Source organism: Budorcas taxicolor, chromosome 3 (genome assembly GCF_023091745.1).
Source record: "Budorcas taxicolor isolate Tak-1 chromosome 3, Takin1.1, whole genome shotgun sequence".
In the NCBI taxonomy this organism is placed as follows: domain Eukaryota; kingdom Metazoa; phylum Chordata; class Mammalia; order Artiodactyla; family Bovidae; genus Budorcas; species Budorcas taxicolor.
The window spans coordinates 54939774-54954700 of record NC_068912.1 but is presented as its reverse complement, the minus strand read 5'-3'; the positions used below and the strand labels follow the sequence as shown (position 1 = coordinate 54954700).

The 14927-nt window shown below is 38.0% G+C and overlaps 1 protein-coding gene across 1 annotated transcript in view; it reads left to right on the top strand.

The window, feature by feature from the left end:
• PKN2 (protein kinase N2) overlaps nucleotides 1–14927 on the top strand; it is a 90391-nt gene that overhangs the window by 38716 nt on the left and 36748 nt on the right. Inside the window, exons 6-7 of the mRNA XM_052636930.1 lie at nucleotides 10139–10324; nucleotides 11296–11405. Coding sequence (XP_052492890.1) covers nucleotides 10139–10324; nucleotides 11296–11405 — 296 coding nt within the window. The remainder of the gene's footprint in view (nucleotides 1–10138; nucleotides 10325–11295; nucleotides 11406–14927) is intronic.

The window sequence follows — 14927 nt, the reverse complement described above, 5'->3', positions numbered from 1 at the left end:
TGCACAGGTAAGAATGCCCATCATCAAAAAATCTGCAAACAGTAAATGCTGGAGAGAGTGTGGAGAAAGGGAACCCTCTACACTGTCTTGGGAATGTAAACTGGTATAGCCACTGTGGAGAACAGTATGGAGGTTCCTTAAAAAACTTAACAGTAGATACCATATGATCCAGTAATCCCACTCCTGGGCATATATCTGGAAAAAAAACCATAATTTGAAAAGATTCATGCACCCCAGTGTTTATTGCAGCACAATTTACAATAACCAAGACATGTAAACAAGCTAAATATCCATCAACAGAGGAATGAATAAAGATGTGTTACATATAAACAAAAGAACAGACTTTTGGACTCTAGGAGAAGGTGAGGGTAGAATGATTTGAGAGAATAGCATTGAAACATGTATATTACCATATGTGAAATAGATCACCAGTTCAGGTTCAATGCATGAGGCAGGGTGTTCAGGGCTGGTGCACTGGGATGACCCTGAGGGACGGGATGGGGAGGGAGGTGGCATGGGGGTTCAGGATGGGGAACACATGTACACCCATGGCTGATTCATGTCAAAGTATGGCAAAAACCATTATAATACCGTAAAGTAATTAGCCTCCAATTAAATAATTTAAGTTTGAAAAAAGTAAAAAAAAAAGTGTTACATATAAACAATGGAATGTTAGTCAGCCATATAAAAGAACAAAATAATCCCATCTGCAGTGACATGGATTGACCTAGAGAGTGTCATGTGCATGCATGTGTGCTCAATTATGTCCAGCAGCTGTAGCCTGCCAGGCTCCTCTGTCCATGGAATTTTCCAGGCAAGAATGCTGGAGTGCCATTTCCCACTCCAGGGAATCTTCCAACCCAGGGATTGAACCTGCATCTCTAGGGTCTCCTGCATTTGCAGACAGATTCTTTACTACTGCGCCACCTGGGAAGGCCATAGACTATCATACTGAGTGAGAAAAGCAAATATATGACATTGCATATGTGGAAATGAACTTACCTATCAACCCAAAACAGAAATAGAGTTACTGGTGTAGAAAACAAACTTATGGTTACCAGGGAGTAAGGTGGGGCTAGGGATATTGGGAAATTGAGATTGACATATATACACTACTATATATAAAATAGGTAACTAATAAGGACCTATTGTATATAACACAGGGAACTCTACTCAAGACTCTGTAATGGCCTATATTGGAAAAGAATCTACAAAAGAGTGAATATTTGTATATGTACAATGATTGACTTTGCTGAACACCTGAAGCTAGCAGAACATTGTAAATCAACTATATTCCAATAAAAAATTTTATAAGTAAATAAAGCATTTATCTTTCCAACCACATCCTCTATAACTCATATCACGCATCTTCTGTCACAATCTGATTTGTGCACGGTGCCTATTAAATGTCTTTGACTTATATATGTCTTCTTTTTAAAAAATCAAAACTGGAATATAGACCTGTGAAGAACAAAGACTTTGTCATCTACCTACATGTACTCTTAATCCCCATCACAGAGTACTTTATACATTCAGTTCAGTTCAGTTCACTCGCTCAGTTGTGTCCGACTCTTTGCGACCCTGTGAATTGCAGCATGCCAGGCCTCCCTGTCCATCACCAACTCCCGGAGTTGACACACACTCATGTCCATCCAGTCGGTGATGCCATCCAACCATCTCATCCTCTGTCGCCCCCTTCTCCTCCTGCCCCCAATCCCTCCCAAGATCAGTCTTTTCCAGTGAGTCAACTATTCTCATGAGGTGGCCAAAGTACTGGAGTTTCAGCTTTGGCATCATTCCTTCCAAAGAAACCCCAGAGCTGATCTCCCTCAGAATGGACTGGTTGGATCTCCTTGCAGTCCAAGGGACTCTCAAGAGTCTTCTCCAACACCACAGTTCAAAAGCATCAATTCTTCAGTGCTCAGCTTTCTTCACAGTCCAACTCTCACATCCATACATGACTACTGGAAAAACCATAGCCTTGACTAGACGGACCTTAGTTGGCAAAGTAATACATTCAGTAGGTACTTGGTAAATATTATTTGATAATAAGGCAGGGACTGTACTTATCTAAGTTTCCCCACCTAATGGCTCAGGACTGAATATAATATTCAAAACTTAAGAAAGATTCACTGATTAAAATATAGTTGCTAAAGTCTTTTTAGAAAAGTAATAAAGCTACATTTTAGAAAATCAGCTGGTGTGACTGGAAATTATTTTCCTTTTCTAGTCTAGATGGCGCCTCTTCCTAACTCTTTAACCTTTTTTTAGGTCTCTCCATGTTCTTCATTCACTTGCTTTACTTTTAGTGATGTAAATTGAGCCTAAAAGGAAGTATCTTAAGATATTTTGTTTTTTAAAAAAATTCCTTTAATTATCTACTGGACTTTAAATTTGGAATTAATTAGAAAGAGAAATAGTAGTGGTATTAATAAAGGATTAGACATGATAATGGATTAGTCTAGATAAGTAGTTGGAGTATTTTTTGCCCTGACTTTTTACTGCATGCTATTATTTATGGTTTGTCTCATTTACACTTGTTTTTTTTGCAGTGCTATGCTTAATAGTACTGAACTTTACAAATTACTTTGATACAAAGTATGATTGAATTTTTTAGTCCAAAATTTCAAGACTAGTTTCAAGTTTTTATAAAAGATTTCCTCAGAATTTAAAAAAAGTTACTCAATTGTACCAAGTTGAAATATTGAATTAGTAAAATTGACATAAAATAATTTTTCCAGAAAGTAAGAGAAATTAAAAAATATTTACTTATTTTAATGAAATTCATAGCTATTGCTTATGAACATTTACTTCTTGGCTTTGCTTGTTTTTAAAATTTCATATTATGGGTTATAAAAGTAAAAAATTTAATTTCAAGCTATTTCTTATATGATTATATGCAGATGCAATTGTGTCACCTCATAAAAGAAAGAAACTTCTATATACTTAGTAAAGATCTTAAATGTCTCCAGGTTTTTCCCTAAATGAAAACAGATGTTGAACATTGTCATCTCCTAATACATTAAGATTGCTAAAATATTTAATTATTTACCAGGATTTGAAGTAGTAACCAGATGTTTTCAGTTTTCCCGGGATGACTTTTACATCCAAACATTTACAGTGGAAGTGAACTAAGTTTACCACCTTAACAATAACAAAAAAAGCAAATAAAACACACAGACACAAGTTGTTTCTTTTGAAGCAGAATTGAAATGATATTCATTAAACTTACAGTGAGCCTTCATACTTTACAGTGAGATAAGATTTCCATAGCCAAACCAAAAATAAGTTTGAAGTTTTCCCTCATGCTTAGCCATCTTTATTAGGATGTATTTGAAGTAATACACAAAATTTTCTGGTTTTAAATATAATTTTACAATTTTTAGTAAATAAATATACCTGAGCTGCCATTATCAATATCCAGTCTATAGAACAGTTTTATTACATATATTTGAAGTGTATAATTTGAGAAGTTTTGTTATATATTTAAAGTTATGAAACCATTACCACAATTAAGATAATTATATACATCATCTCCAAAAGTATCCTCATGTGCCTCTGTGAAACCCCTCCTTGCTCTTTTCATGCTTTCTTTCCCCATACCTGTCCCCAGGCAAATCACTGGCCTGTTTCTGTCACTAGATATTAGTTTGCATTTTGTAGAATTCTATATTAATTGAATCATACAGTGTATACTTTTGGGGGGGAAATCTGGCCATTTTCACTCTGAATAATTCAGAAGAATTGCATATATCAGTAGTTCCTTTCTGTTTATTGTTGGTAGTATTTAATTGTGTGACTATACCATAACTTTTTTATCCATTCATCTGTAGTTGATATTTGGGTTGTTTCCATTTTGCACTTTTTTCAAATATAAGTGCTAATAACATCCTTGTATAATTTTTGTGTAAACGTGCATTTCACTTCACTTGGATAATACCTAGGAATGGTGTAGCTGGATCACATGGTCGTCTTCTGATAATGGGTTCTTTATCCACTTTTATATTTGAAAAAGCTTTATTTTTGAAAGATACTTTCAGTAAATTTAGAATTCTAGGTTCATGGTTTGTTTCCTCGGTACTATTGCTTCTCTGTCTTGCTCTCATTGTTTCTAATGAGACATCTGCTGCTGTCCTGATCTTTGTATGTACATGTCTTTTTTCTCTGGTGGCTTTTAAAACTTTCTTTTTATCATTTGTTTTGAGAAATTTAATTATGTTATGCTTTGGTGTAATTTACTTATTTTTCTTTTGCTTACTTCTTTTGAACTTCTTGGAAAGTTTCAAGCACATAGTTTTAACCATATTTGGAAAATTTTTAGTCATTATTTTTTCAAATGTATTTTCTGTTCTCTATCCTCTCTACTTTTCATGAAGGTCTTTAAGTACTCATGTATTAGGACACTAGAAGTTAAAACTCACAGCTCACATATGTGTTGTTTTGGGAGTTTTAATTTGTTTTTTGTCCTGCAAGTCTTTCCTTTCTGTCTTCTATTTTTGATCATTTATATTGCTCTAGCTTCAACTTCACTAGCCTTTTCTTTTGTGATGTGAATGTGCCACCAATCCCATCCAGTTTTTTTTCTTAATCTCAGACAATGTAGTTTTCATCTCTAGATTTTTTTTTATTTCTTTGATGTCTCTCTTCAACATTTTAAACAATATATTTATAGATAATGTCTGCTAATCATAATATTTATATCATTTTTATTTTTTAAATGAGTCCTACTTTTCTGTTTATTTGCTTTCCTGGTATGATAGGCAGAATATTAAGAATGACTTCCAGAATCTCTCCCATGTGAATATGATGGGGCATCACTTCTGTGATATGGCAAAGGAGAGTTTTACATATGTGATTAAGGTTACTACTCATTTGAGTTAATGTAAAGGACAGTTACCTGGACCAGCTTAATACAGTCACATGAACCCCCCAAAAAGCAGAAGAATTTCCCTGGCCAATTATTATTATTAAAGCTGCTCAATAAGATAGTGTGTTGGGGTTTGAGAACCAGGATGGAGGCCGTCGATCTTCTCCAGTATTGCGGGGAGTTGATGAGGAAGCGGTTCGCCAGTGCCCTAGATTGCTGAGCTCTCGTAGATTGCGTCCCCCCTCGAGCGCCAGCAGGGTCATGCTGGCTTCGCGGATGGCGCACGCTTCTTGGGGGGCCCTGCGCATCGCCCTGTGGGCACCGGGAGCGCGGCCCGGAAAGGGGCGCACCCGCGGGGCTCTGCTGCCACCCACGTCCAGCTGCCTGGGTTTCCTGGCTGAGCGCTGGTGGCTGCGCCCGGCTGCGCTCCGCTTGCGGCTGCATGGGGCTAGCCCACGAGCCCACTGCTCAGGCACGGAGAAGGCAGCCCCCGGGCCCACGACCGGAGAGGAGGCTGCTGTTGAGGCCCGACGTGGCCGGTGGGGCCCGACAAGCGCCTCCAACCTGTATGAAAACCCATGGACAATCCCAAATATGTTGTCAATGACGAGGATTGGCTTGGCCCCAGTTTTGGGCTGTTTGATTATTGAAGAAGATTTTAATATTGCATTAGGAGTTTTTGCTTTAGCTGGGCTAACTGATTTGTTGGATGGATTTATTGCTCGAAACTGGGCCAGTCAGAAATCAGCTTTGGGAAGTGCTCTTGATCCACAGAAGAAGTAAAACTCTCACTGTTTGCAGATGACATGATCCTCTACATAGAAAATCCTAAAGACTCCACCAGAAAATTACTAGAGCTAATCAATGAATATAGTAAAGTTGCAGGATATAAAATCAACACACAGAAATCCCTTGCATTCCTATAAACTAATAACGAGAAAGTAGAAAAGAAATTAAGGAAACAATTCCATTCACCATTGCAACGAAAAGAATAAAATACTTAGGAATTTACCTACCTAAAGAAACTAAAGACCTATATATCAAAAACTATAAAACACTGATGAAAGAAAGAAAAGAGAACACTAATAGATGGAAAAATTTCCGTGTTCATGGATTGGAAGAATCAATATAGTGAAAATGAGTATACTACCCAAAGCAATCTACAGATTCAATGCAATCCCTATCAAGCTATCCACGGTATTTTTCACAGAACTAGAACAAATAATTTCACAGTTTGTATGGAAATACAAAAAACCTCGAATAGCCAAAGCAATCTTGAGAAAGAAGAATGGAACTGGAGGAATCAAGCTGCCTGACTTCAGGCTCTACTACAAAGTCACAGTCATCAAGACAGTATGGTACAGGCACAAAGACAGAAATATAGATCACTGGAACAAAATAGAAAGCCCAGAGATAAATCCACACACCTATGGACACCTTATCTTTGACAAAAGAGGCAAGAATATACAATGGATTAACGACAATCTCTTTAACAAGTGGTGCTGGGAAAACTGGTCAACCACTTGTAAAAGAATGAAACAAGATCACTTTCTAACACCACACACAAAAATAAACTCAAAATGGATTAAAGATCTAAATGTAAGACCAGAAACTATAAAACTCCTAAAGGAGAACATAGGCAAAACGCTCTCGGACATAAATCACAGCAGGATCCTCTATGATCCACCTCCCAGAATATTGGAAATAAAAGCAAAAATAAACAGATGGCGTCTAAATAAAATTAAAAGCTTCTGCACAACAAAGGAAACTATAGGTAAGGTGAAAAGACAGCCTTCTGAATGGGAGAAAACAATAGCAAATGAAGCAACTGACAAAGAACTAATCTCAAAAATATACAAGCAAGTTATGCAGCTCAATTCCAGAAAAATAAACAACCCAATCAAAAAATGGGCCAAAGAACTAAATAGGCATTTCTCCAAAGAAGACATATGGATGGCTAAAAAACACATGAAAAGATGCTCAACATCACTCATTATCAGAGAAATGCAAATCAAGACCACAGTGAGGTACCATTTCACACCAGTCAGAATGGCTGCGATCCAAAAGTCTACAAGCAATAAATGCAGGAGAGGATGTGGAGAAAAGGGAACCCTCTTACACTGTTGGTGGGAATGCAAACTAGTACAGCCACTATGGAAAACAGTGTGGAGATTCCTTAAAAAATTGCAAATAGAGCTGCTTTATGACCCAGCAATCCCACTGCTGGGCATATACACCAAGGAAACCAGAATTGAAAGAGACACATGTACCCTAATGTTCATCGCAGCACTGTTTATAATAGCCAGGACATGGAAACAACCTAGATGTCCATCAGCAGATGAATGGATAAGAGAGCTGTGGTACATATACACAATGGAGTATTACTCAGCCGTTAAAAAGAATACATTTGAATCAGTTCTAATGAGATGGATGAAACTGGAGCTGATTATACAGAGTGAAGGAAGCCAGAAAGAAAAACACCAATACAGTATACTGATACATATATACGGAATTTAGAAAGATGGTAATGATGACCCTGTATGCGAGACAGCAAAAGAGACACAGATGTATAGAACGGACTTTTGGACTCTGAGGGAGAAGGAGAGGGTGGGATGATATGGGAGAATGGCATTCTATCATGTATACTATCATGTAAGAAACGAAGTGCCAGTCTGTGTTCGATACAGGATACAGGATGCTTGGGGCTGATGCACGGGGATGATCCAGAGAGATGACATGGGGTGGGAGGTGGGAGGGGGATTCAGGATTGGGAGCTTGTATACACCTGTGGTGGATTCAAGTCAATGTATGGCAAAACCAATACAGTATTGTAAAGTAAAATAAAGTAAAAATAAGAAAGAATAAAAAAAAAGCTGCTCAGTTGTGTCTGATTCTTTGTGACCCCATGGACTGTATAGTCCATGGAATTCTCCAGGCCAGAATACTGGAGTAGGTAGCCTTTCCCTTCTCCAGGGGATCTTCCAAATGCAGGGATTGAACCCAGGTCTCCCACATTGTGGGCAGATTCTTTACCAGCTGAGCAACAAGGGAAGCCCATGAATACTGGAGTGGGTAGTATATCCCTTCTCCAGTGGACCTTCCCCACCCAGGAATTGAACCAGAGTCTCTTGCATTGCAGGAGGATTCTTTACCAACTGAGCTATGAGGGAAGCCCTCCCTGGCCATTGGAAGGAGGGAAAATCAGAGAGAGATGAATCATAAAAAGGATTTTATGTGCCCTTGCTCACTTAGAGATGGGGTGGGGTCACATGACAAGGGATGCAGGTCACCTCTAGAACTTGAAAATAGACCCTGGCTGTCAGTAGCAAGGAAATAGGATCCCTATTCTTATGGTTTCAGGAAACTAAATTCTACCAGTAACCTGAATGAGTTTAGAAGCAGGTTCTTCAGAACTTCCAGGTTACGAGCCCAGCCTGGCAGACACAATGATTTCAGCCTTATGAAATCTTTAGCAAAGAATGCAGACCCTCCCACTCAAACTCAGGCCTGCAGAACTATTGGGTAATCAGTGGGTGGTGTTTTAAGGTACTATGTTTGTGATAATTGGTAATACAACAGTAGAAAACAAATATACCTGGTAATCTCTGAATGAATGCCAGACATTTTGAATTTTAGCTTGTTAGGTGCTGGGTATTTTTGTATTCCTACAAATATTACATATATTTTTGAGCTTTATTCCAGGTCACAATTAAATTACTTGGAAACAGTTTGATCTTTTGGGTAATGCTTTTTTTAATTTTTATTTTTTTGAATTATTTCTGGTGGTGCTGGGTCTTCGCTGCTGCACACAGGCCTTCTCTAGTCATGGCGAGCGGGAGCTACTCTTTGTTGTGGTGCCTAGGCTTCTGTTTATGTGGCTTCGCTTGTTACAGAGCACAGGTTCTAGAGCCCACGGACTTCAGTAGTTGTGGCTCGAGGACTTAGTTACCCTGCAGCATGCAGAATCTTCCCAGGCCAGTGATGAAACTCCTGTCCCCTGCTTTGGCAGCTGGACTCTTAATGACTGGACCGGCAGGGAAGTCCCTGGGTAATTTGGGACCACAGCGTTGTCTAGTCTAAGGGTAATTATTCTCTGTTCCTGAATCAAGACTGAACACTTAGTCTGAGGAACCTTCTGTACATCTCAGGAATTCTGTCTCTGGATAGCTGTATTTTTTCCTTTATGCTGGCTAGGAAGTCTAGCCCTCTCAGTGCAGTCTCAATACTCGTTTCTGTCTCCTTAATTCAGGTAGTCCACTTTGGCTACACCTGAGTTCCTCCTTTCTGTACTGATGTCCATTAGCCTTTAACACTTTTTTTTTGTACTCTTTTTTTTTTTTTTTTTTTAGTTGTTTGAGTTGAGAGTAAATACAGACTTTCTCTACTTTGCTGAAAGTCCTTTGGTTACTTTTAAATAATAAAAAACTTTAAATAAAATTAAGTTTTAATTATTTAAGTTTAATGGGACAGCTTTTCCCAGGAAATACTCTTCCTACGGTGCTTACTATATGCGGTATCTAAAATTTTAATACTGAAGAACCATTTAAAAATTTTAGTACACTAACTCTAGCCCAAATGATGACAAAGCCATATCTCCAGATGGCTAAGCTCAGAGGTCCTCAGTTTCATTTGAACACCTTTCATATGTATTTGCCTAAGGAAACTACAATTATTTTATGCTTGGATAATTATAGCCCATTATTATTTGACTAAACTGTTAAAGTGAAAAGATAATGTTATTTTACATCTCAAATAGAACAGAAATCCATCTATTCAACCTCCTGAAAAAAAACCTATAGTCATTTTCTATATTAACTGTGCAACTATTAAAAACAACTGTTATTCACATAGTCGGATTTCCTTGTTTCTAATTTCTGTATGTCTGTTTTAATAGGCATATTATTTAGCTTTATATTTCCCCTCCCACTTGTTTTATCGACATAATTCTGTAATTCTTCCATGTAATTACAGAAGTGACTATTCATATACACTAGAAGATGATGTAACTAGTTTTGTTCTGTGCCCCGTAGACAGCTTTTGGGAAGTGCTTTTCTTTTTATAAATTTTTTTTATAGTTGTCTTAAGTGAGAGTTTTTAATAAGTTTTCTAAATAAAGCAAGAAAGGGGATAGTTACCTCAAAGGATCTCTGGGAGAAGAGATTTTGTTATTTTAGCAAACATTTCCCTCCCTATTTCTTAATAGTTAACAAAGACATAATTCTGTGTGTGGAGAATTGATGTTTTCTTACTTGATACTTACATATGCTGTAGGTACTTTGGAAGTTCGTCTTATGGGCTGCCAAGATATCCTGGAGAACGTCCCCGGACGGTCGAAAGCAGCATCCGTTGCACTACCTGGTTGGAGTCCAAGTGAGACCAGATCATCCTTCATGAGCAGAACGAGTAAAAGTAAAAGCGGAAGTAGTCGAAATCTCCTAAAAACTGATGACTTATCCAGTTCAGTAATCAGATTTTTTTCTTTAAACAATCAAAAAGTCCAATACAGAGGGCTGAGTGGTGGGGACAGAAGAGTGAGAAGAGTGAAAGTTGGACAACAAACTTTAAAGTTAAGATTTCCATAATTTAAAAGATCAAAAACTGTAATGACAGGAGAACTTAAAAGGCTACAAAATTTACCATACTGAAAATGTTGGGAAACTGAATGACATAGAGCATTAATTTCTTTGGAATAATGAAATACTGAACACCACTCTTTATGACAAACTCTTTGTGTCACATCTTAATTCTTTAAATGGAATAGTGACACGTCTAAAGTAATGAAGAAATTTTGATAAATAACCATGTTAAGTTAGGATTATAGCCTAGTGTCTGAGAAGTAAACTGAAATGGGGGAGTGGGCAAAGGTGGTAAGAATAAAATACAAGAGGTTTATGAAGTACTTTGGAGATACTCTAAAGTAGTCATAAACTATGATATAAATATATAACTGGTGGGAAAGGCATGTAACAATTCAGCCTAGTACAGTATATCTGCTTTCCTGTATATGGAGAGAGACTTTAGGAAAAATGTAAAAATAAAAATCGTTTAGGGTAACAACCTTAATAAATAGGAAATGTAGAGGGAGAAAAACTGGGTGATTGATAATGATATATAAAAATACACCCACACATACATGTGGCAAACGACTACTGGCCACCTGTCAGTCCTTTCAGTAATTTTCTGATGTAAACGAAATAGCAGTTACTATTTATATTTTTATAAAACACAAAAGATAACTTGGAAGGGTCTAGTAGGTGTGTGTGTGTGTGTGTTTATATACAGCTAGCTGTTTAAGATTTAAAAACTTCAGTAGTGAGTAAGAAGAACTTATTTTCAAAGTATCATAAGACTTTTGTTGACATTAAACAGTGTTATTTCTATTTTAAAGGTTTTAAAATTCTTAATCAAATTTTAAATTGTAATTACAGATGATGTCTGTGCCGTTTTGAAGCTGGACAATACTGTGGTTGGTCAGACTAGCTGGAAACCCATTTCCAATCAGTCGTGGGACCAGAAGTTTACACTGGAACTAGACAGGGTAAGATGAGAAACTTTTTACCTGAATTTTCATTATATTTATAATTCATTTTTCATGTATATTTTATGTTTTAGAAGAGTTTGATAAATTTTATTCTTAACAGAATCCAAGAAGAACCTAGGTATTTTTGACATTTCTCATCTGATGAGGTATATATAAATCTACCTTATCAGATTGCTGCAGGAGCTTTCATTTGTGCAGTGATTTGAAAATATATACTTTGTACTAACCTGAAAGATCGACAACCAGGTGAGATCTAATATTAAACAATTTTTTGAATTTTAATAATGTGCTCTCTAACCACTAAGGAGAATTTTCTGACTCACCACTTGTGGGTTATATTATCAAAGCTGGATTTGAAGTGAACTGTTGTGCTCAGACAGACATTCCTCTATGTATCTCAGTGGATTTCATAGATACTGTGAGTGGCTAGAATGGAATCTGTAGCTGCAGAACCCAGCAGAAGTAAACTTGGACCAGAGTAGAGTTAAATCCATGGTGATAATTTTACTTACATTTTGATTTATCCATTGGTGTGTGGGAAGAAAATATTAAAATTTAATCATAATTTTATCCAAAAGATAAGAAAGATGTTTTTATCATTTAGTATTCAGGTTAATGGTACATATGTCTTTAAAAAATTACATGCATTAGTGAAAGCAGATTTATAGTGCTTAAGGATGATATGAGGTGGCACTTACTGCTCTGGCCTCTACTTTTTAACTATTTTTTCCAGTTTATTTCTTTTCTGTCTCAGAGGCAGCATCTTAATCAGGCCCTCACCATTGCTTTTCTTGGTTCAAATACTATGTCACCCACTTTTTAAATGTATTTGGACAAAATGCTTAACTTTTTGTATATATCAGTTTCCTTGTCTTTAATACTATTCACCTCACTGAAGGGCTTTCCTGGTGGCTCAGCAGTCAGAGAATCTGCCTGCAGTGCAGGAGACACAGGTTTGATCTCTGGGTCAGGGAGATTCCCCTGGACAGGGAAATGGTAACCCACTCCAGTATTTTTGCCTGAGAAAGCCCATGGACAGAGAAGCCTGGCAGGCTACAGTCCATGGGGTTGCAAGGGTGGGATGTGACTTAGTGAGTAAACTACCACCACTAAAGAGCTGTTGATAGGAAAATTGACATCTGATTTGGATGATCAGATATAAATAATACAAATATCATTGTTGTTCAGTCGCTAGATAGTGTCCGACTCTGCAATCCCATGGGCTGCAGCATGCTGGGTTTCTCTGTCCTTCACTGTCTCCTGGAGTTTGTACAGACTTAGATCCATTGAGTCAGTGATGTCATGCAACCATCTCATCCTGTCATTCCTTTCTCCTCTTTCCCTCAATCTTTCCCAGCATCAGGGTCTTTTCTGATGCTCTGGACAGAGTCAGCTCTTTGCATCAGGTGGCCAAAGTGTTAGAGCTTCAGCTTCAGCATCAGTCCTTCCAGTGAATATTCAGGACTGATTTCCTTTAGGATTGAGTGGTTTGATCTCCTTGCAGTCCAAGGGACTCTCAAGAGTCTTCTCTAGCATCACAGTTAAATGCATCAGTTTTTTGGCACTCAGCCTTCTTTATGGTCCAACTCTCACATCTGCATGACTATTGGAAAAACCATATCCTTGACTGTATGGAGCTTTGTTGGCAAAGTGGTGTCTTTTTAATACGCTGTCTGTTTGTCATAGCTTTTCTTCCAAGGAGCAAGTGTCTTTTAATTTCATGGCTTATAGTCATCATCTGCAGTGATTTTGGAGCTCAAGAAAATAAAGTCTGTCACTATTTCCATTGTTTCCCCATCTGTTTGCCATAAGTGATGGGATCAGAGGCCATGATCTTCGTTTTTTAAATGTTGAGTTTTAAGCCAGCATTTTCACTCTCCTTTTTCACCTTTATCAAGAGGCTCTTTAGTTCCTCTTCGCTTTTTGCCGTTAAGGTGGTGTCGTCTGCATATCTGAGATTGTTGGTGTGTCTCCTGGCAATCTTGATTCCAGCTTGTGATTCATCTAGCCCAGGATTTCACATGATGTTCCTTGTATGTAAGTTAAATAAGCAGGGGCTTCCCTGGTGGCTCAGACTGTAAAGAATCAACCTGCAGTGAGGGAGACCTGGGTTCAGTCCCTGGATTGGGAAGATCCCCTGGAGGAGGGCACAGCAACCCACTTCAGTATTTTTTGGAGCTTCCCTGGTAGCTCAGTTGGTAAAGAATCTGCCTGCAGTGTAGGAGACCTGGGTTCGATCCCTGGGTCAAGAAGATCTTCTGGAGAAGGAAATAGCAAACCACTCCAGTATTCTTGCCCATGGACCAAGGAACCTGGCAGGGTGACAGTATACAACTTTGATGTACTCCTTTCCCAATATAAATATAGAAGCTAATAAAAAAGTTACTAGCCCATAATGGGAAAAAGTTTATAAAGGAAGAAAAAAAAAAGCTCTAACAATCAAATCTTAAGCAGTATCCCTAGCATAGGAAAAGCAGGAAGATTTGCCAAGGAGAAGTAGAAAACTCTGGGTAGAATCAGATCATAACCTTATGAAAGCTTATCCAGTATCTAGTGAAGAGTTGCTAGGTTGGTGAGATGATGAAATTCCTGTTACAAATGAAACACTTCAAAGAAAATGGGATTTAAAATCAATTTAAGATTTGGTAACTGACTTTCAAGTGAAAAGGAGGGGCTTTCCTTGTGACTCAGTGGTAAAGAATCCACCTGCCAATGCAGGAGACATAGGTTCAATCCCTGATCCGGGAAGATCCCACATGCCTCAGAGCAACTAAGCCTATTCAGCCTGTGCTCTGGGAGCCACAACTACTGAGCCCATGTGTTACAACTACTGAAAGCCCATGTGCCCTAGAGCCCATGCCTGCAACAAGAAGCCACAACAATGAGAATCCAATGCACTGCAGTTGGAGAGTAGCCCCCACGTGCTGCAACTATTAGGTTGGTACAAAAGTAATTGCAGTTTCAGACCATGAATTTTAAATCACTACGATTAGGTTCAAACCCATTTTTAGTTATCAAAATAGGAACCTTTGCAATCAACACATTTTTGCCAATGAGAAATAAGATTGTTTATTCTTGTACCATAAAAATCCATGCTTCAGGATTCAATAAACTTTGAAAGCATTTTCTGCCTCCTGCTGGTTGTGTGTTTCCCTGCATAAAGTTGTTGAGATGCTTGAAGAAATGGTAGTTGGTTGGTGAGAGGTCAGATGAATATAGTGGATGAGGCAAAACTTCGTAGCCCAATTTGTTCAACTTTTGAAGCGTTGGTTATGCGACTATGCAGTCAGGCATTGCTGTGAAGAATTGGGCCCTTTTTGTTGACCAGTGCTGACTGCAGGCATTGCAGTTTTGGTACATCTAATCGATTTGCTGAGCATACTTCTCAGATGTAATGGTTTCTGAGATTCCAAAAGCTGTAGTGGCTCAAACTGGAAGCAGACCACCAGAAACCATGACCTTTTTTTGGTGCAAGTGGCTTTTGAAAGTGTTTTGGAGCTTTTTCTCAGTCCATCTGCT